General features: G+C 33.4%; 3 protein-coding genes across 6 annotated transcripts in view; 1 reads left to right on the top strand and 2 right to left on the bottom strand.

Annotated features, from left to right (window-relative positions):
* The window catches only part of LOC140450216 (phospholipid-transporting ATPase ABCA3-like), a 314982-nt gene that overhangs the window by 29040 nt on the left and 271243 nt on the right, over positions 1 to 14699 (top strand). The window lies entirely within an intron of this gene.
* LOC140451210 (uncharacterized) lies at positions 9268 to 9855 on the bottom strand. Its single transcript, XM_072544946.1, has one exon. The coding sequence runs from the start codon at positions 9853 to 9855 to the stop codon at positions 9268 to 9270; it is 588 nt and encodes a 195-aa protein (XP_072401047.1).
* LOC140451209 (uncharacterized) lies at positions 10128 to 13781 on the bottom strand. The gene has a single exon (XM_072544945.1). The coding sequence runs from the start codon at positions 13779 to 13781 to the stop codon at positions 10128 to 10130; it is 3654 nt and encodes a 1217-aa protein (XP_072401046.1).

Here is a 14699-nt window from a genome sequence, read left to right as displayed (position 1 = left end):
TAATATGGCACTTTACCCAAATTAAGTCAATAACATTGAATTCGTAGCAATAAGGAGATAGTTTATACAATTCATGACCGTATTCTTTTTGTTGCTCATCAATTATATACACATTCTCTTTTCTGTTCATTTATGCGATTTTTAATAATTCAGGTTTTGTGAGTTTTATGTCATGCTTGATCTTGTTTGTTGCCAACCAGGTAATAATTTCCATTCTAGTTGAAACGGTGAAAGGTTACTTGTCTAAAATAACCTTGTGATATGGAGCATAATCCATCACAATTAATGATGGCTTTTCTAAATTAAGAATTAATTGTTCACCTATCCATTTAATCACAATAAACCTGTTTTAGTAACAAATCCTTTTGAAGAACCAGCGTGAACAATTATAAAACTTTTACCATTGTACGCTTTTACCACTGTTCTCTTTCTACGAAGTTGTTTTATTTTCTTTATTTGTTTCCCTCAATGGAAATGTTAACACACACAAATCCCCACGTCTTTCGTGAAACACATACTCAATTTCCAAAAAAAAAAATAAATGTTTGGGAAATTATTTTGGGAAACCACATACCTAGTTGGACCTGTTTTTCTCAATACTAAATTAATCGGTGAAGTGTATCTGGAGATGTTACAAAATTCAAGATCAAGAGCACCTAGATGAGAATATTGTGGTAGATGGATTGGACGACGAGGTACGATAGAATGGTCAGCTCGGTCACCGGACCTCACACCATTAGATTTTTTTCTGTGAGGATACTTGAAATCTAAAGTTTACGCTACAGCAGCTGATAATATTGACATTTTGAAACAACTAATTGTTGAAGAATGTAGGCAATTTCCTCCGACACATTTGAACGAGTACGGCAAGAGTTTGGAAATAGGATGCATTATTTCCAGGAAGTAGATAAAGCACATTTTAAACACTTACTATAAGAACTGGTTGTTAAATATTTATTAATTAAATGAGAAGCTACAATTTTAGTATTTATTTAATTTATTTATCAAAATGAGCTTAGAATCAAACAAAATTATTATGACTGAATAGGTATTTTCAATACTTTTCAAACGAGGTATCACTTGCCATAAGGTTCAATTCAAAATTTTTAAATGTTCTAAACAGTTCATGTTCAAGTACAAACTGTTGTAAAACATTAATACATTTAGGCGAGCTTGAGAAAAAGGAAGCAAATCCGCTGATAAAAAAAGGCGACATTCTTTAATTTTTTTACATGTATCCTGCAAAACTAAATTCATTCTATGCGCATGACAATGAGCAAATAAAGCTTGCTGTGCAATAGTTTTAACTTTTGTCTGGAGACCATTCAATTCACCAGACATCACGGCAGCGCCGTCATAAGTTTGCCCCACCAATTTATTTTTGATATCAAAAGTTTTAATCTGACCTTTAAAACACCAAAAATATATTCTGTTTTATGGCTTTTACTTATTACCACGTAACGCGTATCGAACAACAATTAATAATTGTGAATGACATGATATATTGGTAGTTTCATCTACTTCTAGTGAAAATAAAATAGTTTTCTGAGTCTCAGATTCAATAACGTAACTCAAAATGTAATTAATTGATTCTATTAATTCATTCTGGATTGTTTTAGATACACCGCTAAATGTCTTTGAATCAGAAAGTAAATTAGAAAATTCCAAATCGTATTTCTTACACATTTTTATTAGTTCTTTATAATTACCTTGATTTAACGATTGCTCCGATTTATCGTGTCCACTAAATGATAATTCCTGACAACTTAAAAAAATTACAATATCAATTAAACGACGTAAAACTGGGTGATCATTTTTTACAATTTTCTAATGGCATTATCTAATGAAACACAGATATTTTGTTTTCCAAATATATCTAATTTAATCATGTATATATGATCTTTCAAAATATGTTTCTGTAAAGCCCTAAATAATTCCTTTAAATTATCGTAACCAGATTCACATCACGGATTTTGATGTTTGCCCCTATTTGTCGAAAATAAAATGCAAGGCCAACAGAAAAGTTTGTTTTTTTATTTCACTCCCGGTAAGCCATGAGTACTTGCTGTACCAATTATCTGAAAATGATCTATTACTTTCCTTACCCCCGCACTAATATTTATAAGCTAGGACATTTTAGGCAAAGGACGCTCTTATTTTTAATAAAAAATTATTCTTGGTATGGAATACATGAAAACCGTATCCATTTTGCAAAATATAATTTACTTACAGTTTCTCCCATAGCTTGCATGTTTTAGGTTAACTTACCTGAATTTGTTTACACTTTCATTAAAAAAACTTCTAATATATCAAAAAACCCTTTAACCTCTAACTATTTACGGCAGTGCTAACGTATCACAGTATTACTTTAGAAAACAAAAGTAAATCCCAGAAAGTAAAGCCAGTCCGTGCACTTAATATCACTTCACTCCTTAAGTTCTTAAGTACTTATCCATCCCGAAATAACATTTCATCGCTCGCAAGGTACAGTTTGCGGCCAATCCAAATGAAGCATCGGCAAATTTGAATTTGCGGTACTGAGCAATTAAATGCGTATGGGGAGAATAGTATGTTTGGTTGCTCATCAACTGATATTTCGCTGATTTTCACTTGTAAATCATTAAGCTTGGGAGCGGCATGCCGAAACCCGGAAACGTGTCTTTTTAAGAATTCACACAGGCGGATGCATGTCTCCAATTTTGGATCATTAATTTTAAAAGTGTCTTACGCAGGAATAACTTAACGCTCAGATTGGACGAATCATTTTAAAAATCATGTATAAAATTTAGTCTGGTCGAACTGGTCGAATTATTTTAAAAACCATGAATAAAATTTAGTCTTTATTATCTCACAGATATTTTTTTTATTTCACTGAAACAAATAAGATCAACTTATTACCTGCTACAATTAATTGTCGAAATACTGAATAAATTATATATTAAAAAAATCTATAATATATATAAAGGTGTGGGTCGGCACTGCCGACCCTGACCGGCCGCCACTGTTATACATACATACATTATGGGTGTGATTGTTTGTCTTTTCACGTCAATAATACAGAATTACGTATGTTAAAAAACCAAGTTACCTTGTCTGTATCTGTAGATATGTAAATATTTTCTTATTAATATACATACAGGAAAATTACTTAATTTTTTTTGAAGAAAAAATGGGTAATCTTATCCTGATTTTCTAGTTATTTAAAAGATTAGTTCTTTTTTGTTCTAAATTATAATAATTCGAAAAATTTACTTTTGAGTGGCTATCCAGAAAACTTAAAAATAGATCAATTATTGTTAGAACAAACAAATCTTGCAAAATCTTCATCCGTTATTTTATCGAGTTCTGGGTTTTCTTTATTTTATACAGCTGATATAATTTCTGCCAATTTAAAAAACTTGCACTTTATAAAACAATTTTTTTGCAATTTTTGGAAACTGCAGAGAGAACTGAAGTTAGTCTTTCTATTTCATTGGAACTAGCTCACTAAGACATATTATAAAAATCCATATGTAAGTTAATTTTTCGTATAACTTCGTTTCTATAATTTCTTTTGAAAGCAGGACTTATTTCTTGTTCCATCGGTTTGACTTATCGGTGTGAAAATATAATATACGCGACGATCCTCAAAGGAAAATTTATGAATGAGAAAGTTTTCATTCCGAAAATTCAGATGATACCAACCGATATTACATTCGACTTTAAACAAGTTTAATATTTGATTCGCCTTAAATTCACCATGACGATAATAAATCACAAGGACAATCCTTAAATGTTTGGTAACTAAATATAGAAATAAGTGTTTTTCTCATGGTCAATTTTTCACAGTATGCTAACGTATAGGCAAACGATTCACTTCATTCATTCTTGCGCCCGACAACACAACAAAAAATTTCGTATGTCAGAAGTTCATCATTGAAAATAATCGACAAAGTACAACCCTTCAACAAACGGTTACTTTGTTGTCACGTGAAAATATTTCAGGATCATCGAGAGGTAAAGAGGAACCTGCTCTAACACAAATAACTTGGAGACAATTACCCATAACTTCTCAATAATACGACGATTTTCATTTTGAAAGACTGTTTGGAATAACCAGATTTACTAAATTTGATTTAAAATATACTTAGAGAAAGCCTTGACTACATGGGAAAAAATGCGAAGGCATGGGAGTACCGATACGAAACGAATACCTATATACGTTAAGCTTTGCAGACGATCAAGTAGTAATTGCACAAGACCAAGAAGACCTCAGTTACATGATGAAGAAACTACAAGAAAAATATACTAAGGCTGGCCTAGATAATAATCTCGCGAAAACAGAGCACCTATGTACAAGTGAAGAAGACATAGAAGATCTATAGATTGACGACAACGTAACAATCAAAGGAAAAGATAAATTCAAATACTTGGGGTTTATAATCACGAAAAAGACAACAAAAGAGGAAGAAATTACATAAAGATTAGGACAAACAAGAACAGCAATCCGACAACTTAACTCAGTATGGTGGGATAGACACCTAAATATGAAGACAAAAACACAGATTTATAAAACATTAGTGCGAAGTATTATGACATATGAAGCTGAAAATTGGATTTAAAACGAGAAAAACAGCAGTAAGATAGTAGCAAAAGAAATGGAATGCCTGAGAAGATGCTGTAAGTAATAGAGGCTTAAACAATGGAGAATGCGACAATAGAGAGAGATGGAAACGATTGAGCGAGGGAAGGCAGTGAATACTGTAGAATCCCTGAATATATATACTAAGTTTAACTTATATGCTGGTCAATGTGGATTGACTCTTAATCTTACCGTGAAAGAGATTAAAGCTTACACAGTTTACTGAGTCTACTTACAGAACAAAGCGGTGGATGAGAATTTTTTATTATTTTCTGGAAATATTAACATTAAACTCATATCTATTATATCAGAAGACGTTACTACAATCCTGTTAAAGAAAAATTCATTGTCGCATTTAACATTTAGGCCTTTATTAGCATCAGAAAAAATTGGTATATATTCAGAAAAAGAGATCTAAAGATCTACTAGATATGAATAGGAGCAATCTGCGTGTTATCGTAGGTTATTGCAGGTCCTGTCAGGCTGATGACGAGACGGCGGAACACGTGCTGTGCAACTGCTCAGGGTTATACAGGATAAGACTTACTACATTTAAGCATTATCAACTAGATCGCTATAACTTCGTAGAAGTATCACCTAAGGCATAATAGATTTTGTTAAAAAGGCTGGGCTAAAGGGACAACTTTAACCTATGGATTAGCCCCAATAGACCTCTTAAGTCGAGTGGAAGAGTGGTTAAGCGCACATTGAAGTGCGCTAAGTGTTGTTAGTTCTGCTTAATCTTCAGGATCTATTTTCAAATCTAACACTACTTTAGTATTTTTCCTTTTCCCCTTTTTAACCATTCCACTCTACTGTTTGTTTATCCCAATCTCTTAATATCTTCGTTCTATTATTTTATTTTTTAATATTCTTTTCTCAATAATATACTTTCTTCTATTATCTTTCTTATCTTTTGTACAATTTATTTTTTTGTTGGTTCTGTAATTTTCTTGTTTCTGTTTCAAGTTTTTACTTATCCCTATTATTAGATCTAGTTTCCCATCTTTTTTTTTAAACTTTGGTTAATAATTGTATCATTTTTTGGGTATATATTTCCTTCCTCATTTCGTATTCTTCTTTGAAAATCATTTGATGTATCATCACTGGTCTACCATATTTATTTATGCCTGTGCGATAGAAACTTCATCCAGTTCAACTCTTCGAAGGTTTGGTTTCTTTTGCTTATTTATTTTTATTATTGATATTACCTTTCTTGATTTGTGAGCCAGCATGGAAATGTGGGAAATATTTTGAACAAGACTCATTTCCTATTATAAGCTAGTGCTTTATAACTGTATTACAGCTGTAATACAGCTTGTATTTCCTTTTCGTCCTAGGGTACAAAATATAATATATTATATCATATTTTTCGCCACTACACCCAAAAAGGTACCCCCGTTAAGTTAATCGAAATGCCCTCACTCCTTTGTATCGCCTCTGCCACCAATAACGTAATTTTTTCATTTTTATTTTTTTGGCAAGATGCAACCACTTTGCATATTTGCAAAATTTCAAAAAATTTACATGTATAGGTTTTTACAAAACTTGCCTGTTATTTGTTCCGAAATTTTTTTTCAGATTTTGGGGTATGGTGCACCATCTTCAAAAATCCAAACAACTCTTTTTTAGGGTTTTTTCATTTTTTTACGTTTTATGCAATTAAAAAATAAGACAGCGCAATTTTAGCCCGCCAGCCCCTACTCCTTATCCCAAAGACGTCATTTTTTCGTATTTTTTTTTTTCGGTAGGTTGCAATAAATTCAAAAATTTTTAAAAATTCACACGCCTAATTGAGGCTTTTACAAAACTTGTCTTTTTTAGACATGTAGGTTGAGTGTACATAACCTAAAAATTCATTTTTTAAGAGCTTATAACTTTTTTGGAGATGGCTAAAAGTACTTATTTTTTTTATTTTGTATATTTGATCAGAAACTTCATCTTTCATTTTTTCAGATTTTTTTCAACATCTGAATTTTGTGGAATTGTTCTACAAGATATTAACACGGTTGTATTGGCAGTGTATAGATCGACTAAATGTAACGATTTTAAGTCTTTTTTACAAATTTCGAAAATTTATCAGGTTCCATTTTAATATTAATTTTATTGCGAAAACGGTAAATACTAGTGAGCTAACTTCTATAATATCATCATTTGGAATAAAACAAACAATCCATGACTAGACTAGAATTGCTGATGCATCTGCTTCTCGTATAGACAATATTATAACAAATGTTGAAGAAGATCGGTTTCGGCAAATGTTCTTGAACCTTGTTTCTCTGATCACCGTGGCCAGTATATCAGTATAAGCTTAACATCAATTCAGCAAAAGTCAAGTGTTTGCACTAGAGTCTTTACGCAGAAGAATATCTTAAAAATGCGGAACTTTTTATCCGTGTTAGACTGGAACATGTAAATTACATATATTAATTGAAAAAATTGTTACAGCAACGTTTCTAATAGATAATTATAATCTTGCAGTATCGCAATGTTTTCCAGTAAAAAAACTGGTTATCAAAAACAGAAGATGTCCGGTAAACTGGTTTAATGACAACTAAAAAAATATGAGAAATCATTTGCAAACATATAAAATACATGCTGATTCTCCAAAAAACCCAGTACATTACAGTAAATATAAAAGATATAAAAATCATTACAATGCTGAGCTGAAAAGAACGAAAAAGCTGGCATATGATCAATTGATATTAACTTCAAAGAGTAGATCCAAGACGTATTTGAAGGTAAATAACTATGAGCGGATTAAAACAAATAGTTTACATAATTCAACAACCAGCATATCTTGGGACTCTTTGAATAACTTTTTTGTTGACATTGCTGAGAATATTATAAAATCCCTTCCAAATACACCAGACGACACAATTTTGAACTATCAAAAATTTTCAGCTCCATCGAATTAATTTTTTCTGTCTCAAACCAATCAACAAGAAGTATCCGCAGTTATAAAAACATTAAAAAATTCAAATTGTTTGGATACTAATGAGCTAAACGCATCTTTTCTCAAAAGCCCTAGTGAAATAACTACTAAACCTTTAACACATCTCATTAATAGTATTTTTTCAATCGGGATATTCCCAACTTCATTTATACTTCATAAATACTCCAAGATTGTTCCTATTTTTAAAAACGGCGATCGTGACCTTGTAGACAATTATAGACCAATTTCCATCGGTTCGATATTCAGTAAAATAATCGAAAAAATTCTAAAGAAGCCTCTTATACTTCGAGACAAATAACTTTTTTACTAGTTCACAACATGGTTTTAGAAAGGATCGTCCCACAACATATGCACTGTTAGATGTGATGAGTGCCATAGTTGATGGCCTTGAGAAGCAATATCACTCTGACATAACGCTGAGTGATCTTTCAAAGGCCTTCGACTATTATTCTCATATATTCTCATTTGGAACTAATTTCATCGTATCTAAAGGATAGATACCAAGCAGTCAAGTATGGAAACTCTCTTTCCGAATTTAAGCAGATAAAGCATGGAGTTCAACAAGGATCAGTTCTGGGCCCTCTATTATTTATAATATATGTTAATGACTTTGTTTTGTTTATGGTATAACCATATTGACCATCTCAAGGTTAAACTTTCTAGTGCCTTATTTTTACTCAAACAATTAAAACTTGTTACAAGTGTTGTTGTGTAACTGTTCAGTGGAAAACGGAAATATTGAATTCTTCCAGTTACTTGTTGCTAAATATTATTTGGACTTCCCGTGGTTTTAGTAAAGAACACAAGATCGTGAATTAAACTATTTAATACTTCTATGCAAACGTTATAATATAAAAAAACTTAATTGTTTGTAATGAAAATAAAAAATATTACAAATATATTAATATTATAATATTATACTACATGTTGTTACTTCGATGAATTGAAACAGAATGCGTTTGCCGGAGGAGGGTTGGTTTTACCATCTTTCCGTTAAGAAGTAACGGGACTTCTTACTTATCTTCCCTTGGCGACAAGCTGTCGCCAAGCCATGCTTGCGTCGTTCCAAAGACGACAGATCCGTCGTCAGGTCATTTAGATTTTAACATAAGCCGCCCCCTTTGAACGCCATAAGGGGGTTCAAAAAACTCAAATGTATAATGTCCAAAAGTTAATATGAAAAACTAAAGTTGATTTTCGTTCGGTAGTACATATAACTTCACAACCGGACGTTTGTATACGCCAGAGTTTGTTTTTAGCGTTACACTACGCACAATTCCGTCACTGCCGGCATGGATGTCAGTTACTCTACCTAAGGTCCATCTAAGAGGTTCCAGTCCATCTTCTTTAACAAGTACTAGGGAACCAATCTTGAGAAGGGAACTGCATTGTTTCTTCCACTTGACGCGTTGCTGAAGAGAAGAGACGTATTCTTTGGACCATCGTGTCCAATAACATTGCACCATTTGCTGCACTCTTTGAAATCTGCTCAACCTGTTTTCCATAACATCTAACAGATTGCGGTCAGGAACTGATGTGAGAGGTGATCCAACCAGAAAATGTGCAGGTGTGAAAAGAAGTAGGTCTGAGGGGTCATTAGACATAGGAAAAAGAGGTCTGGAATTGAGAATTGCTTCAATTTGAATCAAAACAGTGGAAAACTCCTCATAGGAGAGAACCGTATTGCTAATTACTCGTTTAAGAGGTATTTTACCGATTTTACCCCTGCTTCCCAGATACCACCAAAATGAGGTGAACGCGGCGGAATGAATTTCCAATCGATACCCTCAGAAGAGAGTGTGTCATGTAAGGCAGAATTGTTAGTCTTGAGAAAGTTGGAAAGTTTATTGTTGGCACCTTTAAAGGTGCTCCCGTTATCGGAAAGAATAGAAGCGCATTTACCCCGTCGAGAAGTAAAGCGTCTTAAAGCTGCTATAAAGCATTCCGTAGTCAGACTACTCACAACCTCCAAGTGTATAGCCTTTGTGGCCAGACAAATAAAAAGTGCTACATAACCCTTAATAGTCTTGTAGTTCCTCGTAAGACGGTCCTTTAAAAGAAAAGGTCCAGCATAATCAAGTCCCGAGTGCGTAAAGGGTCGTGAAGGAGTAAGACGTGAAGAAGGTAGATTACCCATTAAATAAGTTTCGAGTTTTGGAGCTGCCTTGAAACATGTGATGCAGTTTCTGCAACCTTTCAACCTTTCTAATGACATAGCGTCCATTGAGAGGCCAATATTTCTCTCGCAAGGAAGATAAAAGTAGCTGTGGACCAGCATGCTGTAATTTCATGTGTTCATGCCGTACAAGTATGTCTGTAAAATGATATTTTTGTGGAATTACGATGGGATGCTTTCTCTCATATGAGATGTCAGCGTTGTGAATTCTTCCACCAACTCGAATTATGTCATCTTGATCAAGAAAAGGATTCAGGGTGAGAAGTTTGCTTTTATGATCGACCTTGCCATGTTTTTTGAGATGTGTGAAATCCTCAGAAAAAGACTGATTTTGCACAATGCGAATAAGACAAGTCAGAGAACAGGCAATTTCTTCACATGTTAAATTGGTAAAGATTCATGCAAATTCTTACGGATAGATTAACAGAAGATCGAAGTTCAGGAATTTTAACCTGTTTGAAGGGTTGATGAGGCCAGAAATTTTCAGACAATGAAAGCCATGGAGGGCCATGAAACCATAGATCGGAATTTTGTAGTGCCGTAGGTGAAATACCACGTGACAATAAATCTGCAGGATTTTCCTGTGTGTTTATATATCTCCAGGAATTAGAATTAGTCAACGATTGAATCTGTGAAATCCTGTTCGCAACGAAAGGTTTTAACAAGTTGGGAGATGTATTGATCCATGCTAGAACAATGCTGGAATCACACCAACAAACAATTTCATCAAAATTAATTTGTAGTGATTGCCTTACTTTGTCCATCAATTCAGATAAGAGTAGGGCTCCAGAAAGTTCAAGTCGGGGAACTGTAAGAATATGTTTCAAAGGAGCTACCCTGGTTTTGGCACAGAATAAATGACAACTTATATTTCCTTGAGCATCTAAGGAACGAATAAAAATACAAGCACCATATGCTGCAGTAGACGCATCGGAAAATCCATGTAATTGTATGGATGTAAAATTTGAAACAGTAATATATCTAGGGAATTGTAATTTATTAGGATTGACTAATTGGGATTGATAATTTGACCATTTTGTATGAATATCCATGGGTACAACTTCACCCCAGGAAATTTTTAGACGCCATAAGTCTTGTAGAATGATCTTAGCGGTTATTGTAACTGCTGTTAAGAGACCAAGAGGATCAAATATCTTCGAAATTGCAGAAATAATGCGTCTCTTAGTAATCCTAGAATTGTTTGCAGTAGGTCGAACATTAAAGAAGAAAACGTCTAATTTGGGATTCCAAAAGAGACCCAATGTTTTGACAGTTTCATTGGAACCTATGTCCAAAGGAGTGTTATCTATATTATCGATTTTTAATTCGGTTGAATTTGATTTCCATTTACTTAAATGAAAGCCATGTTTTGAAAGTAATTCAGTGGTTAGAGATTGAATACGTTTAAGTTCGTCTAAGGTGGAAGCACCGGTATGGAGATCGTCCACGTAAAAATCGCGTAAAATGATAGACGAAATATCAGGAAATTTGTCAGAGTAAATGTGAGCTACTTCTTGCACACATCGCGTTGCTAAAAAGCTAGCGGAAGCAGTGCCATAAGTTACAGTATTTAGAGTATAAGTCTCAATAGATGAATTTGGATCAGATCGCCACAATATTTTTTGTAAACAACGCTGATTTTTCTTTATAAGAATTTGTCGATACATTTTAACGATATCAGCAGTTAAAGCAAATTTGTGTTTCCGAAAACGTAAAATAATAGCAAAAAGATCGTCTTGTAGTGTAGGACCTACCATAAGTATATCGTTCAACGAAAAGCCAGTGTCAGTTTTAGCAGATCCGTCAAATACGACACGAATCTTGTTACCTTTGTAAACGCAATGATGAGGAAGAAAGAAGTCTGGATGAGATACTAAATTTGGAGGAAGTTTAGACATATGATTTAATGATGAGTATTCACTGATGCATTGAGTGTAATCTGCTTTCAAAGTTGGGTTAGAGTTTAATTTATTTTCCAAAGAGAAAAAACGTTTGGTAGCTGAAATCTCTGAATTAGCAAGATTTGATAGAGGTAACATTAAAGGAAGAGAGACAATGAATCTGCCTGTAGAATCAAAGGAAGTAGTTTCTTTAAAGTGTTTCTCACATTGAAGTTCTTCTTCAGAAAAGAACTTGGTTTTTGGAAATTCTTCAAGTTCCCAGAATTTCTGTAACTGATTTTCGAGATTTCTGTTGCTAGAAAAGTGACAATTTGTTTTGTTACGAGAAAGAAAAGGTATAGGACCGGATACAATCCGGTCAAGCTTGGTTTTGTGTAAAGTTGGTTGACCATGTAAAAGCTTAATTTGACCAACGCATAAAAGATCCCAAAATGTGTCTGCACCGATTAAAATGTCTATAGGAGACGAAACGTTAAAGTGTGGATCGGCGAGTGTAACATTAGAGGGAATGTTTGGAGATTCCCTGTTTAGTGTGACAGAAGGCAGTCTTCCAGTTATTTCAGGCATCACTAAACAAGAAATTGTACGTGTAAAGTTGATTGTATTTGATTTGAAGGTAAGAGAAGTTTTAAGATGAACCACAGAATTTGTTTGATTTATGCCATAGACAGAAAAATCAATTGCAGTTGTGGGTAATTTCAAAATATTAAGTAAACGTTGAGTAATGAAATTACTTTCCGAACCACTGTCCAACAGTGCACGAGCTTCATGCATGTTGCCTTTGGAGTCAAAGACCTTAATTAAAACAGTAGACAGTAAAATTTGTGACGAACTAGCAAAATGGTTGTGAGTTGTTAAGGAGTTTGTAGTTTGATTGGAAGGTATTTGAGAAGATGATGCTTCCAAATTTGGAGTGTTCTGAATAGAATTATGAAAATGCAAAAGCGTATGATGAGGTTTGCCACATTTGCGACAGCCAGAAGATTTGCAGTTTTTAGTAGGATGTCCAGAACGTAAACAATTGATGCAAAGTTTTAAACGTTTTGCTTCGTTTAAGCGAGAGGTTGGCTGTAATTTACTAAAATTAGGACAAGAATAAATAAGATGATTCTGTGAACATAATGAACAATTTAAAGTGTTGCTGTTATTGTTCGTAGATACAAAAGATTTTGCTTTGGTGCGGAGTTTATCATCGCGATTATTAAGAGATTCCAGAACTCTACATTTTCCTTTTAAGAACTCTGTGAGCTCATTTAATGTGGGTAAATTTGTAGCGTTATCTTTCAACGATTGTTCCCATTCGCGGTGAGATGTGTTGTCCAATTTTGTAGTGACTAAGTAGATAATAAGAAGATCCCAACCTGTAATGTCTATTTGTAAAGATTCAAGAGATCGTAGATGTCGTTGTAAACCGTCTAATAAGGCTCGCAAATCATTATGTGAGTTTCTAGAAATGTTGGGTAAATTGAAGAGCTTTTTGATGTGGTTATTAACCAGAAGTGGTTTATTTTCAAACCTTTCCGTTAAAAGTGACCATGCTGTGGCATATGTTGCATCAGAAATATCTAGATTGCGTATTGTGTCTGCAGCAATGCCCTTTACGGATAGTCTCAAATAGTGAAATTTTTGTATGTTCGAAAGTTCGGAATTTGTGTGGATGATAGAGTTAAAAGTGTCTCGAAAAAATAACCAGGTGTCATAGTCGCCTTCAAACGAAGGTAAATTAATGGTAGGTAAACGTATATTTTGTTGAGAAATGTTAACTTCACTTGTGGAAGGTGTAGATGATTGGGATATCTGACCAGCAGGAGGAGTCGAAAGTTTGGCAAGAAGTTCTCTAGCTAGGCCAGTGATAGAAAAGAATGGATTTTCAAAAGATGCTCGTTCCTTGTCATGAATAGTAGATACATTTGTAGTGTAGTTTGGGTCATCAGCCTCAATAATTGATTGAACATTATCAAAATCGTCATAGGGCTTCTCAACTTTCTCAAGGCGTAACTGTAAATCCCTAAAGTTAATTTCAGTTGCAGGTAACTCTTTGACAGAGTTAAAATAATTCGAGAAACGAGTTAAAGTGCCCTTAATTGAAGTGCGTTTAATTTTAGCATTATGAGCAGCTTCAGCCATAGTGACAAGTAAATTTATTAAATTTAAAATAAGTAAGGTACAATGTTAAGTATTTTAACTTGTGTGTTAAATGAAAATGTAACTAAATGTAAATTTTTGTGCTTAAAAAATATAAAATAATAAAATTGCTGTAATAAAATAGCAGAAAATGTGTAAACGATTAAAGTGATTTAGATGTAGCTTTATTTAGTTATAAAGCGTGCCCGAATCGTTGGAAAGCTTAATCGGTTGGTAAATATAACCCAAAAGTTGTAAATTAAGAAAATATGTCAAATCTATCCAGAAAGGATGTAGAAATGACGATAAGGTGTGATTACGAGTCGCAAATGACGAACCGTATTGGTTATAGAACCCAAAAGTGTATGTAAATTATAGCAAATTATACTAAATACATCCAAATAGGATGTAAAAATATATATATGTTGAGTGATGTAGTGTAAGAATGCAGAAATTATTTAAAAAAAAATCAAATTAGTTATTTTTAAATGTAAAATAAGGAATAAAACCCTGTAATACCACACCACCGCGTGTACCAAGTAAAATAATCAAATAAATGTTTCGTATGTTGTACAAAATAGTGATTAATAACAAACAATTAAGATAGAAGTAGTTTTCCACCGAATTGAAACAAATCAAATGTAAATCTCATGTGAAAATGTAAAAAAATGAAATAATGGTAAAAGGAAAAGCACTAACCTTTGATATTTCGTATTTCCAAAGCAGCAAGCATCCAAATCGAAGGACCAGTGTGTTGTGTAACTGTTTAGTGGAAAACGGAAATCTTGAATTCTTCCAGTTACTTGTTGCTAAATATTATTTGGACTTCCCGTGGTTTTAGTACGGAACACAAGACCGTGAATTAAACTATTTAATACTTCTACGCAAACGTTATAATATGAAAAAACTTAATTGTTTGTA

The sequence above is a fragment of the Diabrotica undecimpunctata genome, chromosome 9 (genome assembly GCF_040954645.1).
Source record: "Diabrotica undecimpunctata isolate CICGRU chromosome 9, icDiaUnde3, whole genome shotgun sequence".
Lineage (NCBI taxonomy): Eukaryota > Metazoa > Arthropoda > Insecta > Coleoptera > Chrysomelidae > Diabrotica > Diabrotica undecimpunctata.
This window is presented reverse-complemented; position numbering and strand designations above follow the sequence as displayed.